General features: G+C 53.8%; 2 protein-coding genes across 2 annotated transcripts; one reads left to right on the top strand and one right to left on the bottom strand.

The window, feature by feature from the left end:
• The first annotated feature begins 568 nt into the window (after positions 1-568).
• DQX1 (DEAQ-box RNA dependent ATPase 1) lies at positions 569-7,537 on the top strand. Its single transcript, XM_081100527.1, has 11 exons — positions 569-1,447; positions 1,680-1,864; positions 2,248-2,632; positions 2,978-3,211; positions 3,301-3,400; positions 3,503-3,661; positions 3,745-3,936; positions 5,662-5,781; positions 5,951-6,141; positions 6,436-6,626; positions 6,845-7,537. The coding sequence occupies exons 1-11, from the start codon at positions 1,211-1,213 to the stop codon at positions 6,987-6,989; spliced, it is 2,139 nt and encodes a 712-aa protein (XP_080956653.1). The 5' UTR covers positions 569-1,210; the 3' UTR covers positions 6,990-7,537.
• A 2,490-nt stretch (positions 7,538-10,027) lies between these two features.
• On the bottom strand, positions 10,028-11,374 carry TLX2 (T cell leukemia homeobox 2; the record flags this gene model as incomplete). Its single annotated transcript, XM_081101339.1, has 3 exons — positions 10,028-10,244; positions 10,359-10,596; positions 10,975-11,374. 3 exons carry the CDS (start codon positions 11,372-11,374, stop codon positions 10,028-10,030), a joined length of 855 nt encoding a protein of 284 aa, XP_080957465.1.
• Between the last annotated feature and the right edge of the window lie 3,897 nt (positions 11,375-15,271).

Consider the following 15,271-nt stretch of genomic DNA (forward strand, 5'->3'; position numbering starts at 1 on the left):
GGGGATGAGGTCTTCTTTGTAGGTTTGTGGGGGGTGGTCAGAATGGAACTGTCTGAAATCGCCTCCTCATGTCAAGAAATGAATGATATTAAGGAAGTGTAACTGAACTGAAGACCCAACAGCAACTGAACATAGCTGGGGTGTTCAGCCCAGGTTTGTGAAGAAACAGCTGCAAAACTACAAGTCCCAGGATGCCTTTCACTGAACATAGTTTATATAGAGTTCATACGCCCAGTGTGATGGCTGGAGTCTGTTTTCCATAGGCTCCTGACTAGGTTAAATAAGGCGGAGCAAATGGCTCCACCCCAGAAGTGTCTAGAATTGTATTTGAGCCAAGCCCCAGGGTGGAGCCGGAACTGACCTTTGTACTTAATGCTGGTCAAGGTTGGTGGGAACTGGCTGTGTGGTTCTGGAACTGGCTGCCGTCCTGACACGTCTCAGAGCTGCTAGCAGGTTTGATTCCAGGATCCTGTGGCCCTACTCCCCTCCTTTTATTCTTTATCCTTTTCCCTTGGGGTCCTTCCCCCGGGTCTCACATAATTCCTGTTGCCCTGAGGGCTCCTGTGTTAGTCACAGGATTTTTACTATCTGCTTCAGGATAATCCACTTCTGATAGTCCTTTACTTGGAGACTTAGGTCTCCACTATTTCCTGGCAGCCAAGAAGTGCTGGGAAGGACCTGGCTGGGTGGTTCAGTTGGTTGGAGCATTACCCCGTATACCTCCATATACGTGTAGGTGGAGGGTTCAGTTCCTGGTCAGGGTACATATCTAGATTGCAGGTTCATTCTACCCAATTGTGCATATGGGAGGCAACTGACTGATCTCTCTCCCTCTCCCACCCAACCCCCCAAATCAATAAACATCCTCAGGTAAGGATTGAAAAAACAGACACACACAGTCCTGACAGGTGTTCTCAGTGGTTAGAGTGAGGGCCCTGGGCACCAAGGCGCCTCGGGTTTGATTCCTGATCAAAGGCACCTGGGTTGCAGGTTCAACAACCGATCAATATGGCTCTCATATCAATGTTTCTTCAAAAATCGGTGGAAAAATATCCTCAGGTGATGATTTTTTTAAAAAAAGTTCTTGGAAGGATGGACCTCAGTGCATTACCAGCTGAGGGTAAAAGGTTGGGGATCAGGGCTGAGGTGCAAAGATGGTATGAGGCCTTAATGACTGCCCTGCCTTCTGTAGGTACTGCGGTGAGCTATCATGGCCTCTCGGCTTCTTGGCCTGACAGAAGAGTCTGGCCTGAGCCCTGGGGAGTCTGAACTGGCTGTGAACCCCTTTGACGGGCTTCCCTTCTCTTCCCACTACTACGACCTGCTTGAGCAGCGCCGAGCCTTGCCCATCTGGGCTGCTCGCTTTGTCTTCTTGGAGCAATTGGAGAGTAGCCCCAGTGGAGTGGTGATTGTGTCTGGAGAGCCTGGCTCTGGCAAGAGCACCCAGGTGGGGGTAGATTCTGGGAGAGACAAGGGGAGAGGCTAGGAAATTGGCCCTTCCTTGGACATAGGGGGATTGGACTGCAAGGGGTTATGGGGGAGGTAGGCAAAGGAGTCAGGTTAAGCTGGCCCCCGGGTGGTAAAAGACCAGTGTATGCCCCCAAATAAGGCCATAGTTCCCCTAGCCCTTCCGACTGAAGTCCTGTGTCTTGCTGACTGGTTGTCCTTCCCTACCCCAGATCCCTCAGTGGTGTGCAGAGTTTGCACTGGCCAGGGGATGCCAGGTAACTGTCACTCAGCCCTACCCTCTGGCAGCCCTGAGCTTGGCCCTGCAGGTTGCTGATGAGATGGACCTGACCCTGGGTCATGAGGTTGGATACAGCATCCCCCAGGAGGATTGCACTGGGCCCCAAACCCTGCTCAGGTGAGGCTTCTTCCAGGCCTGATTCAAATCTAATTCCCCTCGCGCAATAGGAGCAGACCCAGCCCTCTGACACCTCACCATACCCTCTCAGCCCAGCTCGCCCTTTAAAGCATGCACTATGCATTGCTGAATTAGACTCTTTAACCCTAGCCTGGACCTCACAGTCATCCTCACACTCATTACAAAAGTCTGACTTTCCCAGCTGGGGTACAGCTTCTGAACAAAGTGTCACCAGTCAGTAAGGTTGTGGGTCACTGTTAAGAAATTCAGTCACAGTCTTTTTCTGACCTTAACTATCAAAATCTAGGCTCCCTGGATAGAAACTCCCCTGGACAGGCTGGCCAATATCCACACTGACTCCTGCCCACTGCCAATGTCAACAGGTTTTGCTGGGACAGGCTGCTTCTTCAGGAGGTGGCCTCAACCCGGGGCACTGGAGCCTGGGATGTGCTGGTACTGGATGAGGTTCAAGAGCGGTCAGTGGCCTCAGACTTGCTCCAGGGGCTGCTGCGAGATGCCAGGCTGGGAAACCTTCCAGGGGACCCCAAAGTGGTGGTGGTCACTGACCCAGCCCTTGAACCTAAGCTCCAAGCCTTCTGGGGCAATCCTCCTATTGTACATGTACCCAGAGGGCCTGGCAGGTGTCCCACTCCCACCTACAGGGACACTGCCCCTCCTGATCGAGTGGAAGCTGCCTGCCAAGCTGTGCTTGAATTGTGTCGAAAGGAGGCTCCAGGAGACGTGCTAGTGTACCTGCCCAGTGAGGAGGTAAAAAAACGGGCTGCAAAAGGAGGTGCTCCTTATGCCACCTTCCTGTCCTGGGAACGGGAGCACTGCTTGTTAGGAACACTGGAGTTGTAATATTCACTCTCTGTTGGGGTCCTGGGGAAACACTCAAGGATTTCAGGGTAAAGATGTCTACTACCCTCTGTTTTATTCCATCAAATGCAGAGATTAGTGGTTCAATGAATTCCTGAAATTATAACACTCCACAACTTTTATGAGTACGTGCATTTTTTCAGAGTGAAGGGCCATAGCTTTCATCAGTTTTTCAAAGAGATCTGTGACCCAAAAGAGGTGAGAAGTGCCCTAACACCCCAACCCTCTCCTCAGGAAATTTCCCTGTGCTGTGAATCCTTGTCCAGGGAGGTAGGGACCTTGGCAATCCAAGGACCTCCACCACGGGTGCTGCCCCTTCACCCAGGCCATGGCCAAGCTGTTCAGGCTGTGTATGAAGACACAGACTCGGGTGCCCGAAAGATTGTGGTCACTCACTGGCTGGCTGACTTCTCCTTCTCCCTCCCTTCCATTCGACATGTCATTGACTCAGGACTGGAGCTTCGAAGTGTGAGTGACAAAGATGAGGGGTTGTGGAGGCTAAAGATATGAATGGCCCACTCTAATCTGTCTTGACCTTGGTTGGCGGGTGGTGACAGGTGTACAATCCTCAGATCCGAGCAGAATCCCAAGTGCTGAGACCAATCAGCAAGTGTCAGGCAAAGGCAAGACAACTACGGGCAAGAGGGGCCCCTCCAGGTAAGAGCCTTTGTCCTCCCCGACATCGCCCATGAAAGTCACTGACACGCAAGCCCCGAGAAATCTACAGTGGTCTTCTTTCCCAGGTCTTTTTCCCCTCAGGATCCTGCCTCTGCCTGTATCCTAAGTCCTTCCAAGAACTAGAAGCTACCCCATTGCCCCAACCCAGGGTGTGTGAGGAAAATCTGAGCCCCCTGGTATTACTGCTGAAAAGGAGACAGATTGCAGAGCCAGGGGAGTGTCACTTCCTGGACCGGCCTGGTGAGCACTCCTCCCGCCCAAGTCCTGCTATCTGGCCACAGGCTCTGAGGTCCTCTGCGCTGTAAGCCCTGTCTCCTCCCCAGCTCCAGAAGCACTGATGCAGGCCCTGGAAGACCTAGACTACCTGGCAGCCCTGGATGACAACGGACACCTGTCGGACTTGGGTGTCATCCTATCAGAGTTCCCTCTGCCCCCTGAGTTGGCCAAAGCCCTGCTGGCTTCATGCGAGTTTGAGTGTGTGGATGAGATGCTCACCCTTGCTGCCATGCTCACTGGTATAACTCACCTCTCTCCCTGGCTCCTGTGGCTACTTCAGTCCTTCCCCTTGGTGTGTTGGTGCTCCAAAGGCTAGCCCTTTCCCCCGAGCTCCAGTTTCTACCACGCGATGCCTACAGAACCAGGTTTCATCAGTTATCGCTCTTCTGTCTCTTTAGCCTTTTTCCTTCTGCTGGTTCTTCCTCTCAACATGCTTGAATCTCTTCTATCTGTTATTACTAAAACTCTTCCCCCCTCTTCTTCAACCCTATACTCCTCTTCAGCTATATGGTATAATCTCTACCCTATTCCATCTAGTGTATTTCTCACCCACCACACTCCAGATTCAGGTCCACCACCACACTGAGACAGCTTTCAGCTCACCAGTGACCTGAAGACCAGTGAACACTTTTGAACTCTCATTCATGATCTTTTTTTTCTTTTTTTCTTTTTTCAGAGAGGAAGGGAGAGGGAGAGAGAGAGAAACATCAATAATGAGAGAATCATTGATCGGCCACCTCCTGCATGCCCCCTACTGGGGATCGAACCCACAACCCGGGCATGTGCCCTTGACCGGAATCAAACCTGGGACTCTTCAGTCCCTAGGCCGACGCTCTGTCCACTGAGCCAAACCGGCTAGGGCTCATTCATGACCTTTTGACACTTCAGAATGTTGGCCACTCCCACCTTGAAACTGCCCCACTAAATTTCTGTGACCACTCCTCCTGGTTCTCATCCTACCTCCCTACCATTCCCTTAATGTCTTACTTGGGCGCTTCATCTTCTGCTCATCCACTGTAAGTTGGACCTCAGGGTTTTGTATTCTTGCCCTTTGTGTCTTCTCATTCCCTGAACTCTCTAAGCAAGTTCATCCACACCCATGCTCTGAAGGAATACCCTCACACTTAAAATATACAAACCTTGTATCTCCCTGTCAATGCCATTCTTCTGAATCTTAGATTTATATGTTTAACTCCTGATGGATATGTCTACCAGAACAGTCCACAGTACTTCAAGCCAGTACTAAACTTGAACACTTTCTTAAACGACCTTCTCACCACAAAATGATACCATCATCTCCGCAGCTCCATTACCCTCATTTTAGACTAATCTATCTCTGGTTTCTTTCATTTTTATCTCTTACGTATTATTTTAATTAATCTGCTGTTCTCCATATTCACTGTCAGGTTCTGTCAGTGCTCAGCTGGACTCCTTCAGCAGCCTCCTAATTAGTCATGTGAATTTTGAACTTCTTCAAACACAGGGACTCTCTTACTTAAAAACTCTTCAACAGCTATTTTTTACCTTCTAGACAGACGGTAAACTCATTTACCTACCTCCCCAGCTTTATCCCCTGTAACTGCCATGCACGCCATTCCAACCACCCACACTAGGCGCTTGCAGTTCTCCAAACATGCTATGCTACTAACTTGCTGTGCCCACAGTCCAGAATCCTCTCTCCAGCCCTTTGCCACTGAGCTAATTCCTACTCAAACTTCAAATATTGGCCCACACACCTATCTTGCTCATCAAGTTTGTTCACTTGTTTGTCTCCCACCAGACTCCTTGAGGACAGAAACTGTCTTTCATTTACCTTCAATGTCTAATAAAGTGCATAGCACTTAGAAGTTATCAATATCTTTTGAATTAAGTCCCCAAAGTGACATTTCTACCTTTGTACCTTTCTACCTGTTCTGCTATCCTTTCGAATTCCCCCAAACATCCTTCCTCTCTCCTGCCTGCAGCTGCCCCCGGGTTTACCCGTCCTCCACTCTGTGCAGAGGAAGCTGCTTTACGCCGGGCCCTGGAGCATGCAGACGGTGACCACAGTTCTCTGATCCAGGTGTATGAAGCCTTTCTACAGAGTGAGTGGCCCACTCTGCATTGTCTTATAGAATCCCAGATATTCCACAAGTGGTGTGCAACCAGCTGACAGATCTCTATGCCTAGGAAGAGGAGGCCCTTTGGCCAAGGGTTTGGTTCTTTCAGGGGTCTTAAGGGCTTTAGTTGTAGCTGGTCCTTTTCCTCTCCTAGGTGGAGCAGACAAGGCTTGGTGCCAGGCTCGGGGTCTAAGCTGGGCAGCACTGTGCCAAGCCCAGAAACTTCGAGGAGAACTCCTAGAACTTATGCAACGAATTGAACTTCCCTTGTCCCAACCAGCCTTTGGCTCTGAGAAGAATCGCAGAGACCTTCAGAAAGCACTGGTGTCTGGATACTTCCTTAAGGTTAGGGGAAAGAGTTGGGGTCATGAAAGGATTGGAAGTCAGAGAGACCAAAGATTGGTATGCCATGTCTGAAACTGGGGTCCAGATGGCCATTCAGAGGATTCTATAGAACCAGCAGAAACTTCCTTTGGGGTACAAGGAGCTTTTGGTGTGGAGGAACTATAACATCTAGAGGAAATGCTTTACTTTAATACTCTCATCACCCTTACTAATTCCTTATCTCCCCTTACTGTTTTTCTACTGTCTGCCTCTTCTCTATAACTTATTCCTTCAATATCTTTGCCTTTCAATGAGGTGGCCCAAGACACAGATGGGACTGGAAATTACCTGCTCCTAACGCATAAGCATGTGGCCCAGCTCTCCCCATCCTGCTGCTACCGAAGCCGCCGGGCTCCAGCCAGGCCCCCACCGTGGGTGATTTACCACAGTTTCTCCATTTCCAAAGACAACTGCCTTTCCATTGTTTCTGAGATTCAACCACAGATGTGAGTTCCATGACACCCCTCCTACACTGCCCATTCCTCTTCCTGGGGCCAAAATATGGCTGGGGAGTTAGAGAGCCTTAAGAAGAAGAGGGAATCACAGTGGTCTGTAGTAACATGATTTGAGAAGACAAGGTTTGTGGAAGGGATAGTAAGAAGTTTAAGAATATGCTTTATGAGAGCGTATATAGAAATCATCTAATTCTGACTCTGTGTGTCAGGCTGGTGGAGTTGGCCCCTACATACTTCCTGAGTAACCTGCCTCCCAGTGAAAGCAGAGACTTCCTGAACCAGCTGAAGGAAGAAATGACAGAGAGTGAATCCTCCTCCACCCAAGAATTTAGAGATGCCTGTGTCCTGCAGTGACCTGCCTGAGGAATGGAGCAGATCTCATCTCATTGTATTCAATACTTCCTTACTCTGGCACCAAGGCAACCAGCCAGATTTAAAAGCCGGAAGTTGCCCCGCGGGTGTGGCTTAGAGGTTGAGCGTAGACCTATGAACCAGGAGGTCTAAGTTCGATTTCCAGTCAGGGTATGTGCCCAGGTTGCAGACTTTGTCCCCAGTAGGGGGCAGGCAGGAGGGAGCCAATCAGTGATTCTCTCTCATCATTGACGTTTCTAATCTCTCCCTCTCCCTTCCTCTCTGAAATCAATAAAAAAATAATTTAAAAAATAAAATCTTAAAAAAAAAAAAAAAAGCCAAGCCTGGCTGGTTTGGCTCAGTGGATAAAGTGTCAGCCTGCAGACTGAAAAGTCCTAGGTTTGATTCCCATCAAGGGCATATGCCTGGGTTGTAGGCTTGGTCCCCAGTGGGGGGCGTGCAGGAGGCAGCCGGTCCATGTTTCTCTCTCATCATTGACGTTTCTATCTCTCCCTCTCCCTTCCTCTCTGAAATCAATTAAAACTTTTTTTAAAAAAGCCAAAAGTTTAAGATCAAATATAAATCTTGGAATCTGAGTCTCAAGGATTGGTAGGCTGGGGCCCTGGCCACGTAGCTCAAGTGATTAAAGCTTCGTCCCAATATGCCAAGGTTGTGGGTTTGATCCCCGGTCAGAGCACATATAAGAATCAACAATGCACGCACAAATAAGTGGAACAACAAATCAACCAACCTCTCTCTCCCCCACCCCCACCCCTCTCTCAAATCAAAGAAGTGTTGGGCTTGGAATAAAAGGAATCGGGTAAGCCACAATCTACATAGGGTAGGACCCTTTCCTTAGCCTATTTATTGGAGAGGGACTGACATGCCCCCATATCCTCAACTTAAGCTAAACCTATTCTTATGCTTCCTTTTGAGCTACAAAAATTCTTTTTCTATAGTGCCAAATTTGAGGTTGGTTCTGCAGCAGCATATACAACATGAGGTATCCCGGCTAATGTGGGTAAGCATTTGAGCATCAACCCAGGAACCAAGAGGTTGTTGGTTAAATTCCCAGTCAGGGTACATGCCCAGGTTGTAGGCTTGATCCTCCTCCAGTAGGGACTATTCAAGAGGCAGTTGATCCATGATGTTCCTCTGTCATTGATGTTTCTATCTATCCCTCTCCCTCCCTCTCTCTCTAAAAATCCATAATAACATTTATAAAAACAAAGAGTTAAAGATGACACAGTCCGAAACCGGTTTGGCTCAGCGTCGGCCTGCGGACTGAAGGGTCCCAGGTTCGATTCCGGTCAGGGGCATGTGCCTTGGTTGCGGGAGGCAGGAGGCAGCTGATCAATGTTTCTCTCTCATTGATGTTTCTAAGTCTCTCTCTCCCTTCCTTTCTGTAAAAAATAAATAAAATATATTAAAAAAAAAAAAGATGACACAGTATCAAAGACTCAGGGCCAACTCCTCAAGCAATATCCCTTTGCCAGGCTCCCACTTCTGGTCAAGACTTTGTGCTATGGCTGACCTAGCTGTCACTAATACAGAACATGATTAGTTTGACTACAGTTGGCCTCACCCTGCCTGAAGCTCACTTGCCTCTATTATACTGCTCCTACCACCAGGAAAGAATTGGGATGCCAAAGGAATCAGACAAAATCTTCCCTTTTGTCCTCATACAACTTAAATCCTGCTCCTTCTTAAACCTCAAGACTATTGCAACCATCCCCAAACTCTCAACTTTCCATCTAAAACTTCCCAGCAGCCCCTGGCCCACCTACAAGCTAAAGTCTTTAACAACTTCAGGGACATCATGCTTTCCTTTCTTTCCAGCTGGGTACTCCTTTCCCTTTCCTTCCCTTGGACTACTAACTTTGATGACCTCCATTCCTTGCACATTGTAAATGTGTTTGTAGAATTTGGAGGGAAAAAAGACTTAGTCCTTAGAACTCTGCCTTCTCTTAATAGTTTCCTCTTTTGGAGTTTCTGTCATCACTCTATCTCCACTTCTATGTGGATGTCAACTGACTTCCCCCAAAAGTACTTTGCCAGAATTTATTCTTTCTAGGTCTAGCATTGAGTTTTTCCTGTAGAGTTTATCTTGGCACTATCTTCCCAATTTCTCCATCATCCACAACACCATTGATATCCTGATCCTCTACATTTCTAACCTTGGAGTTATCTGCGATTCTTCTTAGATCTATCACTTTCTAATTATTTGCAAAGTTCCGCTCATCCTAACTCCACTGGGTCCATTAACTTTGTCCCCTGCTTCCTCCTCTCTCCTCTCTGTCCCAAAGGGATTAGTGTTGCTAGATTTTCTCTTTCACCAAGTGAAAGATGAAAGAAGTTACCTGTCTCCCCTGCCACCCAAGCGCCTTGTCAGGAATGTAGTCAGCAGTTTGAACACACACGAACAACATGAGGCTCAACAGGAAGAATCCTTAGCGATTATTTTACAGTAGAAAGATGTGATGCCCAACATGGATAACCCTCTGGTTGCTGTCACAGTCAGACTCCTTCTCCAGCACCTCTTCCATTACGCCGCTGTCATTGGCATTTTCCTCCCATCACACCTTTGGTACCCACCCAGCCAGTGCGGGCTGCCCCCATCGCAGCATCATCTTTTACCTGCTCTGGCTCCGCAAGTCCCACCCACCTGCAGAAGACCCCCGGAGTCCCTAGGGGGAGCAACTCCCATTGGCCGGCCCGCCCCCTCTCCGCACCTCATTGGCTACTGTACTGAAGGTCCCGCCCAGTCGGCCCCTCAGGTTCCAGCAGCCATGGGACAATCCAGGCAGAAAACGGCGGGAAAGGCCGAGTGTCTGCTTGCGGGGCTAGCGGGCCACGTGGGCCTGGGAGCCGGCCGCGGCCGAGGAGCCCTCGAGGAGAGAGAGCTCAAGGCCGGCTCCTCCTCGCGCGCTGCGCTGCTGCAGGACCACGGCGAGGGCGGCCGCGCGCCCACAGCCCTGGGCCCCGCGCTCCACGCAGCGCCTCGGTCCGGGAAAGTTTTCGGCCAGCCAGGCAGGCGGAGCTCACACCACCGACGCGAGCCCGGACACCGAAGCCACCTTGTTGTCCTCGGCCCAGGGCTGCAAGTTCTGCAGCGCGAAGAGCGACGAGTTGTGCAGGCAGAGCGGGTCTGGGGGCAGCGGCGGCCGCAGCGGCCGCGGGAGCGCGTCCTGCTGCAGGTGCAGGAGCAGTCGGCCCGCGCGGTGCCGCTCCGCCTCGCGCTCCTCCGCCGTCTGGCGCCTGGACGGGCGGAGATGCGGGGTCAGCGAGGCCGGCCCGCGCCCGGCCCGCGCCCGCCCCGCTCCTCGCCGCCAGTGGGTCCGACCCGCGGCCCCTCCCCGCCCCGCGCCTCACCGCCACTTGGTGCGCCGGTTCTGGAACCACGTCTTGACCTGAGCGTCCGTCATGCGCAGGGCCTTGGCCAGCGCCGCCCTCTCCGCCGAGGCCAGGTATTTCTGGCGCAGGAAGCGCCGCTCCAGCTCCAGCACCTGAGAGCGCGAGAAGGACGTGCGCGGCTTCTTCCGCTTCGGCGGGGTCCGGTTCTGGTAAGGATGGCCAATGCGGCGCGTCCCGGAGAAGGGGGAGAGCGCGGCTGCGGGAGGAAGAAAGAGCGGGGCAGGGTTGGCGGGGCGGCCGAGTTCTGGTGCCCCCAGGTCGCCCCGCACCAGCAGAGGCCTCCGGCAGGGACGGACTCGGGAGCAGCGGCCCTGGGGGAGGGAGCATGGTCCCATCACTTCCCCCTGCTCTCCCCGCGGCGTGGACAGTGGCCTGCAGAGAAGGGCGCGGGCATCGACGGCAGCTCACCTCCCATGCCCTCATCAGCGGGACCAAGACACGTAGTTGGGAGGGAACCCCCTGAAAGGATCTGAGGGAGGCGCAGGAAAGGCACCCGGATCTGGATCCCAAGGGTCAGAGATGCGGAAACCCAGTCCTTGCGGGACCACACGGCGGAGGGGCTGGGCATCCTCACCCGTGAGCCGGTCCTTGGCGAAGCGGCGGCCGCTGTCCATCCAAGGGAAGGTGAGCCCCGCCAGGGCCCCGGTGCCGCCCAAGCCCGAGGGGCCGGGAACCGCAGACGCGCTTCCCGCGGGCGGCGGCACCGGCAGCGGGCGGTGCGCGGGGACGCGGATCACGCCGCCCGGGCCCAGGCCGGAGCTGCCGGGGAGCGGGCCCAGCGCGCCAGAGGGACCGTAGCTCGAGGCTCCGTGAAATCCCCCCGAGAACGCCGCGCTCTCCCCGGGGCCCTGGCCCGCGCGACCCGGGCCTAGGCCGCTCCCGGTGGACTCCGGGCAGCTCAGGATCTGATCGATGCCGAAGCTGATTGGCTCGTGGTGCGGGAGGTGGTGCGAGGCCAGCACCGCCGGCTCCATGGGCCCGGGTTCGGGGGGACCGCAGGAGGGTCGGCGGTTTGGAGGGCGCCCCAGGCGGCTCCGGGAGCCCGGCGGGGGAGCGCTCAGGGCGGCGGCCTCAGGGGCCCGCGGAGCTGGCCGCGGCGGGACGCCGGGGCCCCCGGGACAGCTTCATCCCAGTGCACGGGCAGTAGCCGCGCCCATGCCGGCCTCTGCGGGGCGTCGGTGCAGGAACTCGCATCCCGGGGGAGCGCGACCGACCAGGGTCCCAGGAGCGCCCTTCCGACTCTGAAGCGCAGATGGACGCTGGGCTGCCGGGCCTCTGCCCGCGTCCGGGGTGGAGAGGGTGGCGGCTCGGGCTCGGGCTGGGGCAGTGACTGACAGATCTGCCTCCGGTGGGCAGCGGGGCTGGGGGTAGGGCAGGGGCGGGGCCGGCCCGTTAAAGGGGAAGAGGCGCCTGTTTGCGCCCAGGGAGGGGGAGACTGGCCGATGGGGATGGCGGGGGTGGGGTGAGGAGGTGGCCAGGGTGTTAGGCACCCAGCTCAGTCCGGGAGGGGCGAGGGCCGGGGCGGCTGCGCGCTGAGTCAGCCGAGATGCGCGCGGCGACTCCGTCCTCGCCGGCCTCCGCCCGGCGGTTCCTCGCGGGTGTCTCTTCCCACACCCCGCACTCTGCGCCTCCCGATGGGTCCTGCCTGCCGACTCCCGGATTCGTTGTGCCCCCCGCCTACGTGCCCGCCAAGACCAAATCTCGTTGTGGCTTCCAGGATGCGAAGGGCAGCAGCTGGGGACCGGCGCTGGCCCGGGCAGGCCCGGGAAGGGAACAGGTGTGGGGAGCGGCGGCCGCGCGCAGCTGGTGGGCTCGGACGGGGAGCAGCCACCCTGGGCCGGTGTCCTGGGGCTCCTCCTGGCCTCTTCCCGAGGCCCCCCGCTCCTTTCGGGAGCGCCAGCAATGGGTGCCCTGGTGTTTCTTAGAATTTCGATTTTCTGAACTGGGTGTAAAGCGGACTCGCGGCTGAACTCGAGCCAGCTCAGGCCAGTGTGAGTTTGGGGCTGCCTGTTCTGCCCCCGACAGCGGGGACTCTGCGCCTAGGAAGTCTCGTCTCACACTCTCCCACCCCACCCCCCGGCGGGAGGACGAAATCTCCACGGGAGACACTGAAGCCTTCGGAGGACCAGCCGCCTCATTTCCCATGGACGCTCCACCTACCCAAGCGCAGGACACTGTGCCTGGAGCGCGTCAGAGAAGCGAGGTGGGCAAAGACCAAAGCGGTTTGGTGACCTCATGACCTCTGGCCCGGGACCCTGGAGCTGGGAGTGCGAGAACTCGGCGTCCTTCCCCAGGATGGGACCCCTGGCCGGGCGGGCCCCTGCGCCGTAGACCCGCCCCTGCCGCCGCCCGGCCCGGTGCAGGCCGCCATAATCGGGTTAGCTGGGTCGGAATTACATTACCTTCCCCCGCCCGGCCCGGCCCCGGGGGGGCCCTGGCGCCTCCAAGCCGGTGAGACTGGGCGCAGGGGGGTGGGGGGGCTTCTTCACATCCCGCGGGCGGGTTGGCACCGACGAGCAGCTTGGCCCGCCTCGGACACGTGGTGGCCAAAGGGCCCCACCCCGATGTGCCAACCCAGCTCCTCGACCCCAGCCCACTCCGTGCCCCATTCCAGGCTGCCTGGTGCTCCATGGGAGCCAGCGTGCCTTCTCCTTCTAAGCTTAGTGGATGGGTCTCCCTAGGAGCGCGGAATCTTCCAGTTGCTTCTTCGGGATCTTCTGGGAAAGGCGCTGCCCCTTCTTTCTTCCCAGCAGATGGGCTGGCAGACTGGTGCCTGGGGCAGGGTGATGGGTCCTTTCTCTCTAGGGAATGGAGGAATGGTATTTGGGCATCTGGGCAGGAAAATAAAGAAGAGAAAAAGGGAGTGGGCTCTCTCCCCACCAAAGCCACCAGCCCCTCTGTTCTCAGAAGCCTCAGTTTGAAGGCTGGGGGAGGGAGCAGTGGGCATTAATACTAACATTCTTTCCCAACCTTGTTCACACCCATCATCCGATTCTTCCAGCCCTTACCCCACCCTGACAACCACCTCTTCTGAAAGGGGGCTTGGGGGGAGGGGTCTGCAAATTTGGCAGGTGTGTTCTTATCTTGGTGAAAAAGACAGACATCATCCCCTCCCCTAGCCTTTCACAAAAGCACAAGCAACCTTTTCAACAATACAGGGATGGGGCTACTAGGGCACGTGCAACCTGCTATTCAGGCAAAACCTTCTGAAATAGCGTGGCTGATCCCCCCAGATGTGAACAGAGAGGCTAAGGAGGCAGCAAACTAAATAAGCCTTTGGCCCTGGCTGGGTAGCTCAGTTGGTTAGATTCTCATTCATTCTCTCTCTCTCTCTCTCTCTCTCTCTCTCTCTCTCTCCCTCTCTCCCTCCCTACCTCCCTCCCTCCCTCCCTCCTTCCTTCCCTTCCTCTCTCCTTCCTACTCTCCTTTTCTCTTTTCCTCTAAAATCAATAAATAAAAAAATTTTTAAATACATAAATAAAGCCTCTGAGGGGGGCTGACCTGCAGGTTAGGAGTTTGCCAGTCCCTTTCCCACTCTAGGGGGTGGGCCTCTGAGAAGAGTGTGGCACTAGTGTATCTCCAAACAAGCGGAATAAATGCATCAATGGAATGCATCAACGAGTGAATCAATGAAGAAGAAAAAGTCAGCATAGGTACAGACCTGTATACCTCCTTACTCTACGTCCTGCCTTTTAAGGTCAGCACAGATGGCACTGCCACCCAGAGATGGCCTAACTGATCCTTTGAGGAGGATGGCCATAAACCAATAGTACATACACATCTTCTACGGAGTTAAAACTGTTTTTCCAGTGCCCCACTTCAAGAACAAGGGCTTTCAGTCTGTCAGCCACAGTCCTAGGAATTCCTCTGCTTGCCTTCACTTTGCGGATTCCCTGGTTCTCTCAGAAGGGCGGTTCCTGCTAGGTTAGGTTGAAGATGGAGACTCTGTGGTCAGCACCTCCACCTCCCATACACACTGCTTTGGGTTCATCTTGCCATATTCTACACGCATGTGGCCCCCAACTCTTCAAGTTTTCAAGCCTGTACCTTCACAAGAAGAGGCCACGTGCCCAGCCTGTGCTTCTGTGCCTTCCCTTCCTTCCTGCTATTAGTATAGTAGCCTTCCCTTGAGATGGTCCCCCCACTCCTGTGTCATCATTTCTTTCATTAACTTAGCTCTTCCTACCCCAACTGTCTTAGATCGCTGTTATCTAGGCAAAGTCTTTGCCTGACTCTTCATGGAAGATTGTTTTCTTTTCGTGCCCACACCCACTGCCTCCATTTCCTCATTATTTATTCTTTTAACCCACTGCAAGCTGGCTTCACTACACCGACCTTCTCAGGAAGCGTCAGTATCCAGTGTCCATTATCCAGAAATTTTGGACATGTTTTACTTCATTGATCACCAACTATTTCTTGAAATGTCCCTTTTTTGGTTTCCTTATATAATACTGTCTCATTCTACATCTTTGGACTTGCATAGTGACTGCTTATGTTTTTTTCCTCCACTGACTTTTCTTCTTCCACTTTCGACTGTGAGCATTCTTTAGAGTCCAGACTTCAGTTTTCTCTCCGTCTCCATCTGCTCAGGTTTCATCCATTTCAATAGCTCCATCTACTACATCCACCCAGAAAACTCTGAGACCTTCATCCCTGGTTCTGACACTGGTGCTCCAGCCCCACCATGTCAGCCTTCTGGCCAACTGCACCTGCCTTTGCTGCAGCCACCTTAAGTCCACCAGGCTGGAAGCCAGGCTCTCCGCCCAAGCTCCTTACTCCCTCCTCTTGTGCTTTCCTTTGAAATTCATATACAGCCCTTCCTTTCCATTCCCACTGATAAAAGCCTAATCTAGGCCATCATCAGGACTACC

Source organism: Myotis nattereri (assembly GCF_964212035.1).
Source record: "Myotis nattereri genome assembly, chromosome: 10".
NCBI classification, from domain to species: Eukaryota; Metazoa; Chordata; class Mammalia; order Chiroptera; family Vespertilionidae; genus Myotis; species Myotis nattereri.